Source organism: Lonchura striata, chromosome 25, assembly GCF_050655825.1.
Source record: "Lonchura striata isolate lonStrDom1 chromosome 25, ASM5065582v1, whole genome shotgun sequence".
Classification (NCBI taxonomy): Eukaryota; Metazoa; Chordata; class Aves; order Passeriformes; family Estrildidae; genus Lonchura; species Lonchura striata.
Genome location: NC_140727.1, coordinates 3375521 through 3396099, shown reverse-complemented (window position 1 = coordinate 3396099; position 20579 = coordinate 3375521). Strand labels below are relative to the sequence as shown.

Genomic DNA, 20579 nt, shown 5'->3' with positions numbered 1-20579 from the left:
CCCGCCCCCGCCGCCCCTCGGGGGTCCCGGGGGGGCGCGGGGGGAGGGGGCGACCCCTCCTGACCCCCCCAAATCCAGCGGGACCCCCCCGCGGCAGCCCCGGGCTCTGGGAGCAGGGGGTGACGGCGCGGGGGTGTTTTGGGGGGCGGTGGTTGTTTTGTTGGGGGGTGGTGGTTGGTTTTTGGGGGGTCCCCTGGCCCGTGGGTGCCCGGTGCTCCCGGTGTGACCCCGCCTGGCACCGGGAGGTGCCCGGGAATGCGGCCGGGGGCTAAAATTAGCCCGGGAATGGCGGAGAGAGTCGGGGGGACACCGAGGGGGGTGAGCCGGGGGGGCTGTGCCGGGAGTCCGGCTGTCCCCAGGGTCCGGCTGTTCCCGGGGCTGTGCCGGGAGTCCGGCTGTCCCCAGGGTCCGGCTGTTCCCGGGGCTGTGCCCAGGCTCTGACTGTTCCTGGGGATCGGCTGTGCCCAGGGTCCGGCTGTTCCCAGGGGATCCACGGCGCCCCAGGAGCGGCTGTACCCACGGACACGGCTGTTCCCAGGCTCTGACTGTTCCCGGGATCCAGCTGTGCCCAGGGTCTGACTGTGCCCGGGGTTGGGCTGTTCCCAGCATCCAGCTGTGCCCAGCATCCAGCTGTGCCCCGGCTCTGACTGTTCCCAGGAATCCAAATGTTCCCGAAATCCGGCTGTTCCCAGGGACCGACTGTGGCTAGATCCAGCTGTTGCCAGGATCCGGCTGTGCCAGGATCCAGATGTACCAGGATCTGACTGTTCCTGGTGTCCCCTTGTCCCCAGACTCCGACTGTTCCCGGACTCCGGCTGTTCCCAGGCTCCGGCTGTTCCCTGGGTCTGGTTGTGCCCATGGAGGCTGTTCAGGAGACACGGCAGTCCCTGGTGTCCGGCTGTTCCCAAATTCCAGCTGTTCCCAAATTCCGGCTGTTCCCGGTGTCCCCTTGTCCCCAAACTCCGGCTGTTCCCGTGTCCGGCTGTTCCCAGTGTCTGGCTGTTCCTGCTCTCCGGCTGTTCCTGTGTCCGGCTGTTCCCACCCCCCCCAGTGTCCCCAGTCCTCCCAGTACCCCCCCCCTTCCCGGCTTGGTCTCCATGGCAACCGCCAAGGGCAGCTCCAGAGCGGGGGGGGACCGGTGACACCAGTAACAACCAGTAACCACCAGTCTGAACCAGTAACAACCAGTAACACCAGTACACCAGTACACCAGTGACACCAGTACACCAGTACACCAGTGGCACCAGTGACACCAGTACACCAGTACACCAGTAACACCAGTACACCAGTACACCAGTGGCACCAGTGACACCAGTACACCAGTGGCACCAGTGACACCAGTAACACCAGTCTGAACCAGTAACAACCAGTAACACCAGTACACCAGTACACCAGTGACACCAGTAACACCAGTGACACCAGTCTGAACCAGTAACACCAGTGACACCAGTAACACCAGTGATACCAGTGACACCAGTAACCCCCCAGTGACACCAGTGACACCAGTAACAACCAGTAACCACCAGTCTGAACCAGTAACACCAGTGGCACCAGTGACACCAGTAACACCAGTACACCAGTAACACCAGTACACCAGTAACACCAGTGACACCAGTGACACCAGTACACCAGTAACACCAGTACACCAGTACACCAGTACACCAGTAACACCAGTACACCAGTGACACCAGTACACCAGTAACACCAGTACACCAGTAACACCAGTCTGAACCAGTAACACCAGTACACCAGTAACACCAGTCTACACCAGTTATCAGCTCCCCCAGCCCGCGGCTCTGCTCCCTGTGCCGGCCACGCCCTCCAGTGCCGCCCAGTGTCCTCCCAGTATCTTCCCAGTACAGACCCTGGCACTCCCCGTCCAGCCCTGCACCCTCGGTGCAGACCAGTAACCCCAGTCCACACCAGTAACCCCAGTCCAAACCAGTTCCCCCAGTCCACACCAGTAATCCCAGTGCAGACCAGTAACCCCAGTCCAAACCAGTAACTCCAGTCCAAACCAGTAACACCAGTCCAAACCAGTAACCCCAGTCCACACCAGTAACCCCAGTCCAACCCAGTCCCCCCAGTCCCAACCTGCACCCCAGTTCCTCCCAGTCTGCCCTAGTGGCCTCCCAGTTTGTCCCAGTACTGCCCAGTCTGCCCATTGTCCCCAGCACCTCCCAATCCATCCCAGTCCATCCCAGTTCTCCCAGTCCATCCCAGTTCTCCCAGTCCATCCCAGTCCATCCCAGTCCTCCCAGTCCATCCCAGCACTTCCCAGTTCCTCCCAGTCTGTCCCAACGCCCCCCAGTTCCCCCTGTGCTATTCTTCCCAGTGCTCCCAGTCCATTCCAGTTCCCCGGGGTCCATCCCAGTCCATCCCAGTTTCCCCAGTCCATCCCAGTGCCTCCCAGTCCCCCGTAGCCCTGGCTGATTCCCCTGCTCCGTGTCCCCCCGTGTCCCACCCGTGTCCCACCCGTGTCCCCCCGTGTCCCACCCGTGTCCCCCCCTGTCCCCACCCGTGTCCCCCCGTGTCCCCCCCGTGTCCCCCCGTGTCCCACCCGTGTCCCACCCGTGTCCCCCCCGTGTCCCCCCGTGTCCCCGTGTCCCCACCCGTGTCCCCCCGTGTCCCCCCGTGTCCCCCCGTGTCCCCACCCGTGTCCCCACCCGTGTCCCCACCCGTGTCCCCCCGTGTCCCCCCGTGTCCCCACCCGTGTCCCCACCCGTGTCCCCGTGTCCCACCCGTGTCCCCGTGTCCCCGTGTCCCCACCCGTGTCCCCAGCTGTACAAACAGCGCTGACGCGGGACCGGGGCCCCGTGCCGGGACCGTCCCCACGGGGGGCCGGGACCGCCCCGCGCCCCCCCCGGCCCGGCCCGCGGCCCTGCCCCCAGTCCTCCCAGTAACCCCAGTTCCTCCCAGTAACCCCAGTCCCTCCCAGTTCCTCCCAGTCCCTCCCAGTTCCTCCCAGTAACCCCAGTCCCCCCAGTCCATCCCAGTCCCTCCCAGTCCCTCCCAGTCCATCCCAGTCCCTCCCAGTTCCTCCCAGTCCCTCCTAGTTCCATCCCAGTCCATTCCCAGTCCATCCCAGTTCCCCCCCAGTCCCTCCCAGTTCCTCCCAGTCCATCCCAGTCCCCCCCAGTCCCTCCCAGTCCCCCCCCAGTCCATCCCAGTCCCCCCCAGTCCATTCCCAGTCCCCCCCAGTCCCCCCCACTCCCCCCCAGTCCATCCCAGTCCATCCCAGTGCATTTCCAGTCCCCCCCAGTCCCCCCCAGTCCCTCCCAGTGCCCCCAGTGCCCCCAGCCCCGCGCAGCTGCTGCCGTGGGCGGCAGGAATGCGGCACGGGGGGACCCGGGGGGGACAACACGCGTGTCCCACGGGGGGGGGGGGAGGGGGGCGCAGATTTTGGGGAGGGGGGGGGGTCACAGCCCCTCCCCCACCCCCACGCGCGACGGGGGAGGGGCGGGGTCGGGGGTGGGCGGGGCTTTGGTGGCGCTCGGCCCCGCTCGGCTCCTTTCGGAACCGCTCGGCTCCTTTCGGCCCCGCTCGGAACCGCTCGGAACCGCTCGGCCCCGCTCAGCTCCTTTCGGAACCGCTCGGCCCCGCTCGGCCCCGCTCGGCTCCTTTCGGAACCGCTCGGTCCGGCAGCCTCGGCTCGGCTCCGCCCGGATTTCTTCGGCTCCTTTCGGCTCCTTTCGGCTCCTTTCGGCTCCTTTCGGATCCGTTCGGCCCCGCTCAGCCTCATTCGGCTCCTTTCGGCTCCTTTCGGCTCCTTTCGGCTCCTTTCGGCCCCGCTCGGCCCCGCGCCCCCCCCTCCCCTCCCCCCACGCTTTGGGGGCATCCCGTGGGGACATTGGGGGAGGGGAGGGGGGCAATGGGGGGGGCTCCGCGTCCTCGCCCACCTCAGCGACCACCCTGGGGTCCCCATGTCCTTGAGGGATCCCCACACCCACCCTGGGGGTCCTTGAGGGACCTCCAACCCCACCCTGGGGGTCCCCATGTCCTTGAGGGGACCCCCAACCCCACCCTGGGGTCCCCATGTCCTTTAGGGATCCCCAACCCCACCCTGGGGGTCCTTGAGGGATCCCCAACCCCACCCTGGGGGTCCTTGAGGGATCCCCACACCCACCCTGGGGTCCCCATGTCCTTGAGGGGACCCCAACCCCACCCTGGGGTCCCCATGTCCTTGGGGGGGTGACACTGACCCCTTCCTGCCCTCCCCCCCTGCAGGAATTGGGGTCAGGGTGCTGTGCCCATCCCGATTTCACCCCAAATTCCTCGGGGGACCCCTTTAAACTACCCCTCCCGCCAGGCCCCAAGCCCAGGGACACCCCAAAAATCCAGAGACACCCCAAAAATCCAGAGACACCCCAAAACCGCCACCACCACCCTAACGGGGGAGATTTATTGAACACGGTCACCCAGATTCTGGCGGCATCACCCCGACTTGGGGCTGGCCAAGGTCCCGTTGGTCTCCTGAGAGATTTTTTGGGTCCCCCCTCGTCCCCACAAACCCAGGGGCACCCCAAAAGCCCAGGGACGCCCCAAAAGCCCAGGGACACCCCAAACCCACCCCCACCATCCTAACGGGGTTGGATTTTCAGTATTTACACCCAGATTTTGGTGACATCACCACAACTTAGCACGGGCCAAGGTCCCATTGCTCTCATGGGGGATTTTGGGGTTCCCTTTGTCCCCACAAACCCAGGGACACCCCAAAAGGCCAGGAACACCCCAAAAGCCCAGGGATATCCCAAAACCACCACCACCATCCTAACGGGGTTGGATTTTTGCTATTTACACCCAGATTTTGGTGACATCACCACGACTTGGAGCTGGGCAAGGTCCCGTTGGTCTCCTGAGAGATTTTTTGGGTCCCCCCTTGTCCCCACAAACCCAGGGACGCCCCAAAAGCCCAGGGACACCCCAAAACCACCACCACCATCCTAATGGGGTTGGATTTTTGCTATTTACACCCAGATTTTGGTGACATCACCGCGACTCGGGGCTGGCCAAGGTCCCGTTGCTCTCACGGGAGATTTTGGGGTTCCCTTTGTCCCCACAAACCCAGGGACACCCCAAAAGCCCAGGGACACCCCAAAACCACCACCACCATCCTAACGGGGTTGGATTTTTGCTATTTACACCCAGATTTTGGCAGCATCACCGCGACTCGGGGCTGGCTAAGGTCCCGTTGCTTTCACGGGAGATTTTGGGTTCCTCCCTCGTCCCCACAAACCCAGGGACACCCCAAAAGGCCAGAGACACCCAAAAAGGCCAGGAACACCCCGAAAGGCCAGGGACACCCCAAACCCACCACCAGTATCCTAGCGGGGCTGGATTTTTGCTATTTACAGGTTTTGGCGGCATCACCGCGACTCGGGGCTGGCCAAGGTCCCGTTGCTCTCGCGGGGGGACATTTCGGGGTCCCCCTCGCCCCCCGCCGCCGCCGCCTCGTCCAGGCGGCTGGGGATGGACCAGTAGAGGTGGGCATCGCGGCGGGCGGCGGCGGCGGCCAGCTGGCGGGCGCTGCAGGCCGGCGTGGGCACAGGCACGGTGTGGTGGAAGCCGCCGTAGTCCACCTCGTAGAAGCCTTCCTCCAGGCTGAGCAGCGGCGTGAAGCGGTGACCCCAGAGCACCTCGTCCGCCAGGTAGGAGCTGCGCGCCTGGCACGTCATCCCTGGGGGCACCCCGAAATCTGAGTGACCCAGGGCATGGGCACCCCGATATCTGAGTGACCCAGGGCATGGGGACCCCGATATCTGAGTGACCCAGGGCATGGGCACCCCGATATCTGAGTGACCCAGGGCATGGGCACCCCGAAATCTGAGTGACCCAGGGCATGGGCACCCCAAAACCTGAAGGTTCCTGACCCCAGAGCACCTCGTCCGCCAGGTAGGAGCTGCGCGCCTGGCACGTCATCCCTGGGGGCACCACAAAATCTGAGTGACCCAGGGCATGGGGACCCCGATATCTGAGTGACCCAGGGCATGGGCACCCCAAAACCTGAAACCCCCAGGACATGGGCACCCCAATACCTGAATCACTCAGGGCATGGGCACCCCGATATCTGAGTGACCCAGGGCATGGGGACCCCAAAACCTGAAGAACCCAGGGCATGAGAAACGCCAAATCTGGTAAGAGGGGTTTGTGAAACCCCCAGGGTTTGGGGCACCCCAATATCTGAATCACTCAGGTCAGGGGGACCCCAATATCTGAGTGACCCAGGGCATGGGGACCCCGATATCTGAGTGACCCAGGGCACAGGGACCCCAATACCTGAAACCCCCAGGGTATGGGGACCCCAATATCTGAGTGACCCAGGGCATGGGGACCCCAAAACCTGAAGAACCCAGGGCATGGGAAACCCCAAATCTGGTGTGAGGGGTCTGTGAAACCCCCAGGGTTTGGGGCACCCCAATACCTGAGTGACCCAGGGCATGGGGACCCCGGTATCTGAGTGACCCAGGGCATGGGCACCCCAAAACCTGAATCACTCAGGGCATGGGCACCCCGATATCTGAATGACCCAGGGCATAGGGACCCCAATACCTGAAACCCCCAGGCTATGGGCACCCTGATACCTGAGTGACCCAGGGCATGGGCACCCCAATATCTGAATCACTCAGGGCATGGGCACCCCAGTATCTGAGTGACCCAGGGCATGGGGACCCCAATACCTGAATCACTCAGGGCATGGGCATCCCAGTATCTGAGTCACTGTGGGCATTGGAAACCCCAGATCTGGTGTGAGGGGTCTGTGAAACCCCCAGGGTTTGGGGCACCCCGATACCTGAGTGGAGGTGTCCCCATGGAGATGAGGGTTTCCCATGGAGATGAGGGTTCCCCATGGAGGTGTCCCCATGGAGATGAGGGTTCCCCATGGAGGTGATGGGTCCCCATGGATGTGATGTGTCCCCTTGGATGTTGTTTGTCCCCATGGAGGTGATGAGTCCCAAGAAGATGATGTCCCCACAGAGATGAGATGTCCCCATGGAGGTGTCCCCACGGATCTGTCCCACACTGAAGATGTGTCCTCATGGAGGTGTCGCCATGGAGATGAGATGTTCACATGGAGGTGAAATGTCTCCATGGAGGTCATGGATCCCCATGGGGGTGTTGTCCCCACAGAGATGATGTGTCCTCATGGAGATGTCCCCATGGATCTGTCCCACACTAATGATGTGTCCTGATGGAGAAGTCCCCATGGAGATGCTGTGTCCTCATGGAGGTGCCCCCACCGAGATGGGATGTCCCCATGGAGGTGTTGTGTCCCCATGGAGGTGTCCCCACCGAGATGGGATGTCCCCATGGAGATGCTGTGTCCCCATGGAGGTGTCCCCACGGATCTGTCCCACAGAGATGATGCATCCCACAAAGACGATACATGCCCACAAAGACGATGTGTCCAACGGAGATGACATCTCCACAAACGTATCCACACAAAGACGCCGCGTCCCCATGCCACCGAAGTGTCCCCATGCCACCGAGGTGTCCCAGTGCCACCAAGGCGTCCCAGCGCCACCGAGGTGTCCCCACGCCACCGGGACATCCCCATGCCACCGAGGTGTCCCCATGCCACCGAGGTGTCCCCATGCCACCGAGGTGTCCCATTGCCACCGAGGTGTCCCAGTGCCACCGAGGCGTCCCATTGCCACCGAGGTGTCCCATTGCCACCGAGGTGTCCCATTGCCACCGAGGTGTCCCAGTGCCACCAAGGCGTCCCATTGCCACCGAGGTGCCACCGAGGTGTCCCAGCACCACCGCGGCGTCCCCGCCCCGTTTACCTGTGGCCTCCACCATGCCCTCGAGGATGACGACGATCTCGAAGTCGTCCCTCTCCAGCTGCCCCCGCGACACGTCCCAGAAGGGGCTGCGCTCGTCGATCTCGTGGCTGATGATGAGCGGCGACACCAGGAAGAGCCGGTCGTCGCCCGTCTCGAAGCCCACGCTCAGGTCGGTCTGGTCCAGCGGGATGAACTCGCCCTCCTGCGTCTGCTTGGACTGGATGAGCTTGGCGCGGATGGAGGCCTCCACGATGTGCGAGTCGCGCAGGTCGCCCACGCGGAACATCAGGCACAGGCGGTCGTCGCGCAGCGACACCACGGCGTGCGAGGAGAACACCAGGGTCTCGGCGCGCTTGTTGGGCTGCGAGATCTTGACGAACATGCAGCCCACCATGAAGGCGTTGACCATGGAGCCCAGGATGGCCTGCAGCAGCAGCAGCACGATGCCCTCGGGGCACGTGTCCGTGATGACGCGGTGGCCGTAGCCGATGGTGGTCTCGGTCTCGATGGAGAAGAGGAAGGCGGAGACGAAGCCGTTGAGGTTGTTGACGCACGGCGTCCAGCTGTGGTCGCCCAGGTGCTCCAGGTCGCCGCGGCTGTAGGCGATGACCCACCAGATGAGGCCGAAGAAGAGCCAGGTGAGGGCGTAGGCCAGGATGAAGATGAGGAGGCTGAAGCGCCACTTGAGGTCCACCAGGGTGGTGAAGATGTCGGTCAGGTAGCGGTAGGTCTCGCGCACGTTGCCGTGCTGCACGTTGCACTTGCCGTCCTTCTCCACGTAGCGCTGGCGCTTCCGGGCCGCCGCGCCGCCCCCGGCCCCCCACGGGCGGCGTTGGGGGGCCTGGGGGGGCTGGGGAGGGGGCTTGGCCTCGGCGGGGACCCCCGCGGGGACCCCCTCGGGGACCCCGCAGAAGGCGGCGTTGTCCTGAGCCATCGGCGGCGGCTGCGGGGGGACAGCGGGGTGAGGACTGGGGAAACTGGGGGGACTGGGATGGGGGTGGAGGTGCCAAACTGGGGGGACGGAGCTCCCAAACTGGGGGGACAGAGCTCCCAAACTGGGGGGACAGAGCTCCCAAACTGGGGGGACTGGGATGGGGGTGGAGGTGCCAAACTGGGGGGACAGAGCCCTCAAACTGGGGGGACTGGGATGGGGGTGGAGGTGCCAAACTGGGGGGACAGAGCCCTCAAACTGGGGGGACAGAGCTCCCAAACTGGGGGGACTGGGATGGGGGTGGAGGTGTCAAACTGGGGGAACAGAGCTCCCAAACTGGGGGGACTGGGATGGGGGTGGAGGTGCCAAACTGGGGGGACAGAGCTCCCAAACTGGGGGGACTGGGATGGGGGAATGGGGGTGGAGGTGCCAAACTGGGGGAACTGGGATGGGGGAATGGGGGGATGGAGCTCTCAAACTGGGGGGGTGGAACCCCCAAACTGGTGGCACTGGGAGGGAATGGAACCCCCAAACTGGGGGCGCTGGGAGGGAATGGGGGCACACTCACACTCACACTCACACTCACACGCGCAGCCGGGTCACGCGCACCCCTCACCCCCTCTTTACACACGCGTGTGCCCGGGGGGGTCCCGGCGGCACCGCCCCCAAATTCCCCCCTGCCCCCTCCCCGTTCCCCATCCCGGTTTGGGGGGCTCGGCCGGATTTGGGGGGGCTCGGTTGTATTTGGGGGGCACGGCCGAGTTTGGGGGGGCACAGTTGGGTTTTGGAAGGGGGCACGGCCGAGTTTAGGGGGCTCGGCCGGGTCTGGGGGGGGGCACAGTCGAGTTTTGGGGATGGGGGGGGCACGGCTGTGTTTAGGGGGCCCGGCCAGATTTTGGGGGTGCACGGCCGGGTTTTGGGGGGGGGGCACGGCCGAGTTTAGGGGGCTCGGCCGGGTTGGGGGGGGGCACAACCGGGTTTGGGGGGCACAGTCGAGTTTTGGGGGTGGGGGGGGCTCGGCCGGGTTTTGGGGGGGGTCCGGCCGGGTTCGGGGGGGTCCGGCCGGGTTCGGGAGGGTCCGGCCGGGTTCGGGGGGGCCCGGCCGGGTTCGGGGTGCCCGGCCGGGTTTTGGGGGGTCCGGCCGGGTTCGGGGGGGCCCGGCCGGGTTTTGGGGGATCCGGCCGGGTTTTGGGGGGCCCGGCCGCGTTCGGGGGGGTCCGGGCCGGGTTCGGGGGGGCCGGGCCGGGTTTTGGGGGGCTCGGCCGGGTTCGGGGTGCCCGGCCGGGTTCGGGGGGGCCCCGCCGCGTTCGGGGGGCTCCCCCCGCGCCCCCCGCGCCCCCCGCCCGCTCTCACCGCTGCCGCAGCCCCGCTCGCTCCGCGCTCTCCGGGCCCCCCCCGCCCCCCCCGGCCCCGTTCCCCGGCAACGGCGGCGCGCGGATAAAAATACCGGGAGCCCCCGCCCCCCCCTCCGCACGGACAACCGGCCCGGGGGTGGCCAGCGCTAGCCCAGCCCCCCCAACACCACCACCAGCACCCCCCCACCGTTATCCCCCCCTCATTAGCCCGGGGGTGCTTCTCATTAGCCCAACCCCCCCTCCCCCCCTCACTAGCCCGGGGGTGGCCACTGCTCGCCCAGCCCCCCCCCCCCTCCCCCAGCGCTCAGTTACACCCCCCGAATTACCACAGCCCCCCCCGCACCCCATCAGTAGCCCAAGGCTCCCCTTCATTAGCCCGGCCAGCCCTGCGCTAGCCCAGGGCTGCCGTTCGCTCGCCCAGCCCCCTCGGATTAGCCCCCTCCCCATAATTAGCCTGGGGGGGCGTCATTAGCCCAGCCCCGTAGGATTAACGCCCCCCCCCATAATTAACCTGGGGGGGCGTCATTAGCCCAGCCCCCTCTGTCACTAGCCAAGGGGTCCTCCTCAATTGCCCAGTGCCCACCACTAGCCCAATGCCCCGGTCACTAGCCCAGTGCCCCGGTCACTAGCCCAGCCCATCTCTAACCCAGCCCCCCCATCATCAGCCCACCCCCTTCACTAGCCCACCTCCCCCGTCACTAGCCCAGGAATCCCCCTCCATTGCCCAGCCCACTCCTCGCCAGCCCAGGGGTCCCCAGCACCAGCCCAGGGGTCCCCAGCACCAGCCCAGGGGTCCCCAGCACCAGCCCAGGCCCGTCCCCATGACCCAACGTCCCCACTAGCCCAGGGGTCCCCATTGCTGGCCCGGGGGTCCCCCTCCATGGCCCCGCCCCCCCCGGTAGCCCCGGCCCCACGGTCACTCGCCCCCCCTCCCCCCCCGGGCGGACAAAGGCTCTTTGTGCCTCGGGAGCGGCCGGAGCGGCCTGGCGTGGGGCAGCCACGGACACGCGGACCCACGGACACGCGGACCCACGGACACTCGGACACGCTGACCAGTCCCCCACGGCCCCGGGACCCCCTCAGTGGCACCCACGGGGTGGGTGGGGGTCGGGGGTCTGTGCCCACGCGTGACCCCGCACGGGGATGCTCCGCTTGGGGTCACACCCCCGGGACCCCCGTGCGTGGCCGCCGTGACCCCGGGGCCGGTGTCCGGTGACCTCGGCGGGACCCCGCCGCTAACGGTGTCACCCCAGGGTGCGCGGGACCCCGCCCGGTGCCCCCACCGGGACCCCCGGCGCCGGTGCCGGTTCCCCGGGGGACCCTGCCCGAACCCCCCGGTGCCCCTCCGGTGTCCCCACTGCCGGTCCCGGTGCCCGCAGGACCCTGCCCGAACCCCCCGGTTCCCCCACCGGGACACCCATTGCCCGGTGGACCCCGCCAGAACCCCGGGTGCCGATGCCCGTGCCCGCACATCCCCTGGCGTGCCCCCACCGGGACCCCCGGTGCCGATGCCCGTGCCCGCACATCCCTCCTGCGTGCCCCCCGGTGCCCCCACCGGGACCCCCGGCGCCGGTTCCGGTTCCCCGGGAGACCCATCCCAACCCCCCGGTGCCCCCCCCCGGTGTCCCCAACTGCGGAGCCGGTGCCCCGGCCCCCCCCCCGTGCCCGGTAACGTGACCCGGCTCCTTTTCCACCCCATTAACCCCCGGCCCGCCCCCGGCGGCTCCTCCCCGCCCCGGTCCCCCCCCGGTTCCGCGGCGGGGGGGGGGTGCCCGTCCCGTTGCCGCGGCCCCGCCGAGCCATAAAACCCATGGGGAGCCGGCCGGGCTGAGCACGGCGGGACCGCGACCCCCCCGGCAAGGTAAGGGCGGCCGGGGGGGCACTGGGGGGCACCCATCCCCTCCCGGGGGTCACCGGGGGGCACCCATCCCCTCCCGGGGGGCACCGGGGGTCCCCCATCCCCTCCCGGGGGGCACCGGCGGTCTCCCGTCCCCTCCCAGGGGGCACCAGGGGGCACCCATCCCCTCCCGGGGGGCACCGGGAGTCCCCCATCCCCTCCCGGGGGGGCACGGGGATCTTCCGTCCCCTCCCGGGGGGCACCGGGGGTCCCCCATCCCCTCCCGGGGGGCACCGGGGGTCTCCTGTCCCCCCAGGGGATCTCCCGTCCCCTCCCGGGGGGTCCCGAGGGCTGTGCCGGTGGCGCTGGGATGGCAGCGGCGCTGCAGAGGGGAGCCCCATGACCCCTTGTCCCCCCCCCATGGTAGCACCGCGCCCCAGTTGTCCCCAGAGCCCGGCGTCACCATCGCCCCACCAGGCCGCAACTGCCCATGTCCCAGGGGTGGGTTATCCCGGCTGTGATCCCAGGTGTGGGTTATCCCGGGTGTGATCCCAGGGGTGGGCTATCCCGGGTGTGATCCCAGGGGTGGGTTATTCCAGGGGTGATCCCAGGTGTGGGTTATTCCGGGTGTGATCCCAGGTGTGGGTTATCCCGGGTGTGATCCCAGGTGTGGGTTATCCCGGGTGTGATCCCAGGGGTGGGTTATTCCAGGGGTGATCCCAGGGGTGGGTTATCCCGGCTGTGATCCCAGGGGTGTGTTATTCCAGGTGTGATCCCAGGTGTGGGTTATTCCAGGGGTGATCCCAGGTGTGGGTTATTCCAGGGGTGATCCCAGGTGTGGGTTATTCCGAGTGTGATCCCAGGGGTGTGTTATTCCGGGTGTGATCCCAGGTGTAGATTTATCCTGGCTGTGGTTTATCCCAGGTGTGTGTTATCCCGGGTGTGGTTTATCCCGGGTGTGCATTATCCTGGATGTGGATTTATCCCAGGTGTGCGTTATCCCAGGTGTGGTTTATCCAGGGTGTGTGTTATCCCGGGTGTGGTTTATCCCGGGTGTGCATTATCCTGGATGTGGATTTATCCCAGGTGTGCGTTATCCCAGGTGTGGTTTATCCAGGGTGTGTGTTATCCCGGGTGTGCATTATCCTGGATGTGGATTTATCCCGGGTGTGCGTTATCCCAGGTGTGGTTTATCCCGGCTGTGCGTTATCCCGGGTGTCGTTTATCCCGGCTGTGCGTTATCCCAGGTGTGGTTTATCCGGGCTGTGGTTTATCCCGGGTGTGGTTTATCCCAGGTGTGCGTTATCCCGGCTGTGCGTTATCCCAGGTGTGGTTTATCCCGGCTGTGGTTTATCCCAGGTGTGGTTTATCCCGGCTGTGCGTTATCCCGGCTGTGGTTTATCCCAGATATGCATTATCCCAGGTGTGTGTTATACAAGGTGTGGTTTATCCCGGGTGTGGTTTATCCCGGGTGTGGTTTATCCCGGCTGTGGTTTATCCCGGCTGTGCGTTATCCCAGGTGTGGTTTATCCCGGCTGTGCGTTATCCCGGCTGTGGTTTATCCCAGGCGTGGTTTATCCCGGGTGTGGTTTATCCCGGCTGTGCGTTATCCCGGGTGTCGTTTATCCCGGCTGTGCGTTATCCCGGCTGTGCGTTATCCCGGCTGTGGTTTATCCCAGGTGTGGTTTATCCCGGGTGTGGTTTATCCCGGCATCCCTTTTCCCGGATGTGACCTAAGCCTTTTAGGGTCTCTAATGTCCCTTTGGGGTCCCCCCAGTGCTGGGGGGGGCCTGGGACCCCCGGGACCCCCGTGGTCACCCTGGGGGGAGGGGGGACATCCCCAGGACCCCCGGGGGGGCCATGGGGGGACAGGGGTGCCCCAGGACACACAGCGGGGCCGGGACCCCCAAGGTGGCACTGACGGTGACAGGGGACCCTGGGACAGTGACGGTGACAGGGGACCCTGGGACAGTGACCGGGGACCCCTGGGACCCCCATGGTGGCCCTGATGGTGACAGGGGACCCTGGGACAGTGACAGAGGACCCTGGGACAGTGATAGTGACCCGGGACCCTGGGACAGTGACAGTGACAGGGGACCCTGGGACAGTGACCGGACACCCTGGGACAGTGACTGGGGACCCTGGGACCCCCATGGTGGCACTGACAGTGACAGGGGACCCTGGGACAGTGACAGGGGACCCTGGGACCCCCATGGTGGCACTGACAGTGACAGGGGACCCTGGGACAGTGACAGTGACAGGGACCTCTGACCCACATTGGGGTGGGTGATGTGGGCTCCGTGTGGTGACAGTGACAGTGACAGCACCACGGGGGTCTCCCTGTCCCCTCAGTGACAGTGACAGCACCAGGGGTCCCGTGTCCCCTCAATGACAGTAACAGTACTATGGGGGTCCCGTGTCCCTTCGATGACAGTGACAGCACCAGGGGTCTCCTGTCCCCTCGGTGACAGTGACAGCACCAGGGGTCCCGTGTCCCTTCAATGACAGTGACAGCAACATTGGGGTTCCGTGTCCCCTCAATGGCAGTGACAGCACCAGGGGTCCCGTGTCCCCTCGGTGACAGTGACAGCACCAGGGGTCCGTGTCCCCTTCAATGACAGTGACAGCACCAGGGGGTCCCGTGTCCCCTCGGTGACAATGACAGCACCAGGGGTCTCCTGTCCCTCAGTGACAGTGACAGCACCAGGGGTCTCCTGTCCCCTCGGTGACAGTGACAGCACCAGGGGTCCCCTGTCCCCTCGGTGACAGTGACAGCGCCAGGGGTCCGTGTCCCCTCGGCGGCCCCGCGCTGTCGCGGGCCCCCCGGGACCCCCGCGCTGGCGGCGGCGGCCGCGCGGGGCTCTGCATGTTAACGAGGGCTCCGTGAAAGCGCCTTTGTCCCCCGGCAGCCCCATTGAATCCTCGGCTCCGGCCGCACAATGGCCCCACTGTCCCCGTCCCTGTCCCCCCCCGCCACCGCCACCCCCCGCTCCGCCCCCCTCCTCAATCGGGGGGACCCCTCCGCGGGGCCAGAGGGGCGCCCCCCCTCATCCCCCACCCCCCAAAATCCCAGTGACCCCAGTGCGGAGCAGCCCCGCGCCCCAGTTTGGGGGCGGTGGGGCTGGCGGGGCGCCCGCTCACGCCTGGCACCGCCGCGCCGTGGGAACGGTGCCCGCGCCGCCGGTGCCAGCGGGACGCGGGGAACGGGGACGTGTCCCTGGGGGTCCCCCCCCCCCAAATCCTCCCGCACATCCCCCACCATGTAGAGCCGGGCCTCTGCGGTGACCCCCCAAAGTGACCAGAAGCCCCCGAGGGGAAACTGAGGCACGGGGAGGGGTGTGTGGGGGGTTAATGGGTAACCGGTTGTGCCGCGGGCACCGGGAACAAGCGGCGGCTTGTCCCGAGCCGTGTCCGGCCACCGGAGCACGGCCGGGGGCACGGGGGGCACGCGGGGCCCCCAAAAAGGGGGCGGGGGGTGGGGAGAGCAAAAAAGGGGGTGGGGGAAGAAACGAGGGGGGTGGGGAGGGCCCAAAAGAGGGGGTCGGGACCCCCCTGAATGGGGGCAGAGACCCCCAAAGCAGGGGGCTGGGGACACGGCGGCTTTGGGGACACGGTGGCTTTGGGGACATGGTGGTCTTGGGGACATGGTGGCTTTGGGGACACTGGTTTTGGGGACACGGTGGCTTTGGGGACACTGGTTTTGGGGACACGGTGGTTTTGGGGACACGGTGGCTTTGGGGACATGGGGGGCATTTAGGGGGGCACAGTGACTTCAGGGACGTGGGAGGCCCTGGGCACCCCAAGAACTTGAGGACATGGGGTGGCTCTGGGGACAGCCGGTGGCTCTGGGGGTCTCTGGGGACCCCCAGCATCTCCAGGACACACCTGGGTGGCTTTGGGGACAGCCGGTGGCTCTGGGGACATGGGGGGCTCTGGGGGAAGGAGCAGCTCCGTGTCCCCTCTTTGGGGACACCGATGTCCCCTCTGTCCCAGCTGCCACCGTCCATTCCAGGACATTTCTCCATGCCGGGACATCACGCAGCCGGGACGGTGGCAGTGCCACTCGTGTCCCCAGGCTGGCACGGGGACATGGTGGGGCTCCAAGGAGACCTCCCGTGGTGCCACCACCCCCCGGTGTCCCCGGTGTCCCCAGCACGCTGCCCTTCCGCGGCGGAAACGGTGGCGGGGCCAGAGGCTGGCGGGGGCTGAAAGGGCCTTTTTTGGGATGGGGACACGGGACACGGGACACGGGGACACGGGGACACCGGGGGGGCGCCTGGCGCTGCCCCCGGCCGTTTGTCCCTGTCACCTCCCATTCATCCCCTTCCTCTTCCTCCCGGATGCCCGGGACACTTCCACGGCCACCGGAGCTGCCAGGGACACGGGGGGACACGGGGGGGACACGGGGGGACACGGGGGGACACAGAGGGATTTGGGATCAGGGTGGCACGTGGAGGGATGGAGGGACATGGGGATGGACAGAGCGGGTCCCTTGGCACCTTGGGGGTTCCCCGGGGACACTGGGGACATTGAGGGGACATTGTGGGGTCCCTGGGGACAGAGGGACATGGGGATGGACAGTGGGACAAAGGATGGACAGAGGGATGGACAGAGGATGGACAGGGGATGGACAGAGGGACATGGGGATGGACAGAGGGACATGGGGATGCCCAGTCACAGGGATGACCCCCCTGGTTCCCCCATCGATGTCATCCTCCACCTGTCCCTCACCTGTCCCTGTGTCCCCCTTGATGACCTCCCAGTCCCTCAGGTGTCCCCGTGTCACCACAGATGATGTTCTCCACCTGTCACTCTCCTGTCCCCGTGTCCTCCTTGATGACACCCCTCCCCTGTCCCTCACGTGTCCCCACAGATGATGTTCTCCACCTGTCCCTCAGGTGTCCCCCATCATCTTTGATCACCACCCCACCTGTCCTTTCCCTGCCCCTCACATGTCCCCGTATCCCTGCAGATGACCTCCTCCATGTGTCCCTCACCTGTCCACCTGTCCCTCCCCTGTCCCTCACATGTCCCCATGTTCCTGCTGATGACCTCCCCCACCTGTCCACCTGTCCCTCACGTGTCCCCGTGTCCCCGCAGATGACGTCCTCCACCAAGGTGTACTACAGCCAGACCACGCAGACCGACAGCCGCCCGCTGATGGGGCCGGGGCTGCGGCGGCGCCGCGTGCTGACCAAGGACGGCCGCAGCAACGTGCGCATGGAGCACATCTCCGACAAGCGCTTCCTGTACCTCAAGGACCTGTGGACCACCTTCATCGACCTCCAGTGGCGCTACAAGCTCCTGCTCTTCTCCGCCACCTTTGCCGGCACCTGGTTCGCCTTCGGCGTGGTGTGGTACCTGGTGGCCGCGGCGCACGGCGACCTGCTGGAGTTCGAGCCGCCCGCCAACCACACGCCGTGCGTGATGCAGGTGCACACGCTGACGGGCGCCTTCCTCTTCTCCCTGGAGTCGCAGACCACCATCGGCTACGGCTTCCGCTACATCAGCGAGGAGTGCCCGCTGGCCATCGTGCTGCTCATCACCCAGCTGGTGCTGACCACCATCCTGGAGATCTTCATCACCGGCACCTTCCTGGCCAAGATCGCGCGGCCCAAGAAGCGCGCCGAGACCATCAAGTTCAGCCAGAACGCCGTGGTGGCGCAGCACGACGGCAAGACCTGCCTGATGATCCGCGTGGCCAACATGAGGAAGAGCCTCCTGATCGGCTGCCAGGTCACCGGGAAGCTGCTGCAGACCCACCTCACCAAGGAGGGCGAGAGCGTCCGGCTCAACCAGCTCAACGTGGACTTCCAGGTGGACACGTCCTCGGACAGCCCCTTCCTCATCCTGCCGCTGACCTTCTACCACGTGGTGGACGAGGCCAGCCCGCTGCGGGACGTGTCCCTGCGCTCGGGGGACGGCGACTTCGAGCTGGTGGTCATCCTGAGCGGCACCGTGGAGTCCACCAGCGCCACGTGCCAGGTGCGCACGTCCTACCTGCCCGAGGAGATCCTGTGGGGCTACGAGTTCACGCCGGCCATCTCGCTGTCGGCCAGCGGCAAGTACGTGGCCGACTTCAGCCTCTTCGATCGCGTGGTGAAGGTGGCGGCGCCCTGCTGTCACCACGAGGCCGTCCGCTTCGGGGACCCCGAGAAGGTCAAGCTGGAGGAGTCGCTGCGGGAGGCGGAGTGGGACGGGGACGGGGCCCCGCTCAGCGTCCGCATCAGCAACGTCTGAGGGGGGACCCGCAGGTGACGTCGTCACCGGGGTGACGTTGGCACCGGGGTGACGTTGGCATTGGGGTGACATCGGCACCAGGGTGACGTTGGCATCAGGGTGATGCTGGCATCGGGGTGACGTCGGCACCGGGGTGACATTGGCATTGGGGTGACATCGTCATCAGGGTGACATCGTCATCAGGGTGATGTCAGCATCAGGGTGACACTGGCATCGGGGTGACGTTGGCACCAGGGTGACATTGGCATTGGGGTGACATCGTCATCAGGGTGACGTCGGCATCAGGGTGACGCTGGCATCGGGGTGACGTTGGCACCGGGGTGACATCAGCATCAGGGTGATGTCAGCACTGAGGTGACATCATCATCAGGGTGATGTCATCATCAGGGTGACATCAGCACTGGGGTGACATCATCATCGGGGTGACACCAACACTGAGGTGACATTGGCATCGGGGTGACATCATCACCAGGGTGATGTCGTCATCAGGGTGACATCGTCATCAGAGTGATGTTGGCACTGGGGTGACACCAGCACTGGGGTGACATCGTCATTGGGGTGACACCAACACCGGGGTGATGTCGTCATCAGGGTGACATCATCATCAGGGTGACACTGGCACCAGGGTGACACCAGCACTGGGGTGACATTGTCATTGGAGTGACACCAGCATGGGGGTGACATCATCATCAGGGTGACATCATCATCAGGGTGATGTCGGCACTGGGGTGACATCACCACCGGGGTGACACCGGGGCAAGAGGTGGCACCGGCCCCAAGGTGGCACCGGAGCAAGGGGGTGGTGGCGGATGGTGGAGGTGTGGCCATGTCTGGAGGTACCGCCAGGTTCAAGGGGACACCAACACCTGGAGGTGCCACCAGCCCCAAAGGGACCCCAACATCTGGAGGTGCCACCAGCCCCAAAGGGACCCCAACATCTGGAGGTGCCACCAGCCCCAATGGTACACCAACATCTGGAGGTGCCACCAGCCCCAAAGGGACACCAACAACTCGGGTGCCACCAGTGCTGGAGGTGTCATCAAGTCTGGAGGTGTCACCAAATTTGGAAGTGTCACCAGCCCCAAGGGGACACAAATGTCTGGAGGTGCCACCAGTCCCAAAGTGTCACCAATGCCTGAAGGTGTCACCAAGTCTGGAGGTGCCACCAGTCCCAAAGTGGCACCAGTGCCTGGAGGCATCACCAACGCTTGAAGGTGACACCAAAGCTTGGAGGTGCCACCAGCCCAGAGGTGACACCAGCCCCAAAGTGCCACCAGTGCCTGGAAGTGTCACCAACATCTGGAAGCGCCACCAGCCCCTAAAAGTGTCACCAATGCCCAGAAGAGCCACCAGCCAAGATTCCACCGATGGCCGGAGGTGCCACCAATGCCTGGAATTGTCACTAAATGCTGGAGGTGCCACCAAGCCCTGGAGGTGCCACCAGCATCAAAGTGCCACCAGCTGCTGGAGATGTCACCAAGCCCTGAAGGTGCCACCAGCCCTAAGATGGCACCAGTCCCTGGTGCCCCAAAGTGCCACCAACCCCTGGAGATGACACCAGCCCTGAAGTGTCATCAAGTCCTGGAGATGCCACCAGCCCTGGAGGTGCCACCAGCCCAGAAGTGCCACCAGGCCCTGGAGGTGCCACCACCCCTGAAGTGTCACCAAGTCCTGGAGGTGCCACCAGCCCTGAAGTGCCACCAGACCCTGGAGTTGCCACCAGCCATGGAGGTGCCACCAGCCCTGAAGTGTCACCAAGTCCTGGAGATGTCACCAGCCATGGAGGTGCCACCAGGCCCTGGAGGTGCCACCAGGCCCTGGAAGTGCCACCAGGCCCTGGAGGTGCCACCACCCCTGGTGCCACCAGGCCCTGGAGGTGCCACCACCCCTGGTGTCACCAAGCCCTGGAGGTGCCACCAGCCCCCAGGGCGCCGCTGCTCCCCACCCTGCCAGGGGAAACTGAGGCAGGAGACCCTCCCCACCCCCCCACCAGCGCTGGAGCCCCTCCCCTGTCCCCCCCACTCCGGGCAGTGTCGGGGGGTCCCCCCGGGGTGTCACCGATAATCGGCCACCGTGTCCCCTCCCCTCCCCCCCCGGGCCGGGGTCCCCTCCCCCCCCCGCCCGTCGCTGCTGCTTAACGTAGACCCCGCAATTAACGCGGCCCCCCCGCGCCGGGGCTAATTAGTGCCACTAATTAAAGGTGTCAGTAATGAGGAAGGAGCGGGACCCCCCCCGGGACCCCCCAGAGCCGCCCCTCCCCCCCCGGGGGGCCCGAGCTCGGTTTGGGGGCGGGGGGAGGGGCAGGAGTTCAATAAAGGTGACGTCGATGGTGGGGGGTGTCCCCGAGTGTCCCCAGCGCGTCCCCCGATGTCCCCTCGACCCCAGGGACCCTCCCCGATGTCCCCGGGGGTCCCAAATGTCCCCCCCAGGGT

General features: G+C 66.0%; 2 protein-coding genes across 14 annotated transcripts; one reads left to right on the top strand and one right to left on the bottom strand.

The window, feature by feature from the left end:
• Window positions 1–4371: 4371 nt before the first annotated feature.
• Window positions 4372–10732, bottom strand: KCNJ9 (potassium inwardly rectifying channel subfamily J member 9). Of its 4 annotated transcripts, none has more exons than XR_014950085.1 (4): window positions 10069–10192; window positions 7785–8727; window positions 6791–7186; window positions 5541–5677 (listed from the first exon to the last, which is right to left on the bottom strand). XR_014950085.1 is itself a non-coding variant. In XM_085560670.1 (3 exons), exons 2-3 carry the CDS (start codon window positions 8716–8718, stop codon window positions 5367–5369), a joined length of 1245 nt encoding a protein of 414 aa, XP_085416796.1. In that variant the 5' UTR covers window positions 8719–8727; window positions 10414–10732; the 3' UTR covers window positions 4372–5366. The 4 variants fall into 4 exon arrangements, 2 of the variants coding, with proteins under 2 accessions (XP_085416796.1, XP_085416795.1); XR_014950086.1 differs by lacking the exon at window positions 5541–5677 and adding an exon at window positions 5901–5921; XM_085560670.1 differs by lacking the exons at window positions 6791–7186; window positions 10069–10192 and adding an exon at window positions 10414–10732 and having other exon boundaries at window positions 4372–5677.
• A 409-nt stretch (window positions 10733–11141) lies between these two features.
• Window positions 11142–20479, top strand: KCNJ10 (potassium inwardly rectifying channel subfamily J member 10). Of its 10 annotated transcripts, none has more exons than XR_014950082.1 (4): window positions 11142–11166; window positions 17008–19824; window positions 19879–19932; window positions 20024–20479. XR_014950082.1 is itself a non-coding variant. In XM_085560665.1 (2 exons), exon 2 carries the CDS (start codon window positions 17008–17010, stop codon window positions 18145–18147), a length of 1140 nt encoding a protein of 379 aa, XP_085416791.1. In that variant the 5' UTR covers window positions 11142–11166; the 3' UTR covers window positions 18148–20479. The 10 variants fall into 10 exon arrangements, 3 of the variants coding, with proteins under 3 accessions (XP_085416791.1, XP_085416793.1, XP_085416794.1); XR_014950081.1 differs by having other exon boundaries at window positions 19990–20479; XR_014950084.1 differs by having other exon boundaries at window positions 17008–19055; window positions 19307–20479.
• Window positions 20480–20579: the final 100 nt, after the last annotated feature.

Bases quoted from the DNA above. Each gene is read 5' to 3' on its own strand.
- KCNJ9 (XM_085560670.1), bottom strand. From the start codon at position 8,718: ATGGCTCAGGACAACGCCGCCTTCTGCGGGGTCCCCGAGGGGGTCCCC. The intron at 5,678-7,784 runs GTAAACGGGGCG...GGGTGCCCCCAG, and splicing joins GGGCATGGTGGAGGCCACAG to GGATGACGTGCCAGGCGCGC.
- KCNJ10 (XM_085560665.1), top strand. From the start codon at position 17,008: ATGACGTCCTCCACCAAGGTGTACTACAGCCAGACCACGCAGACCGAC.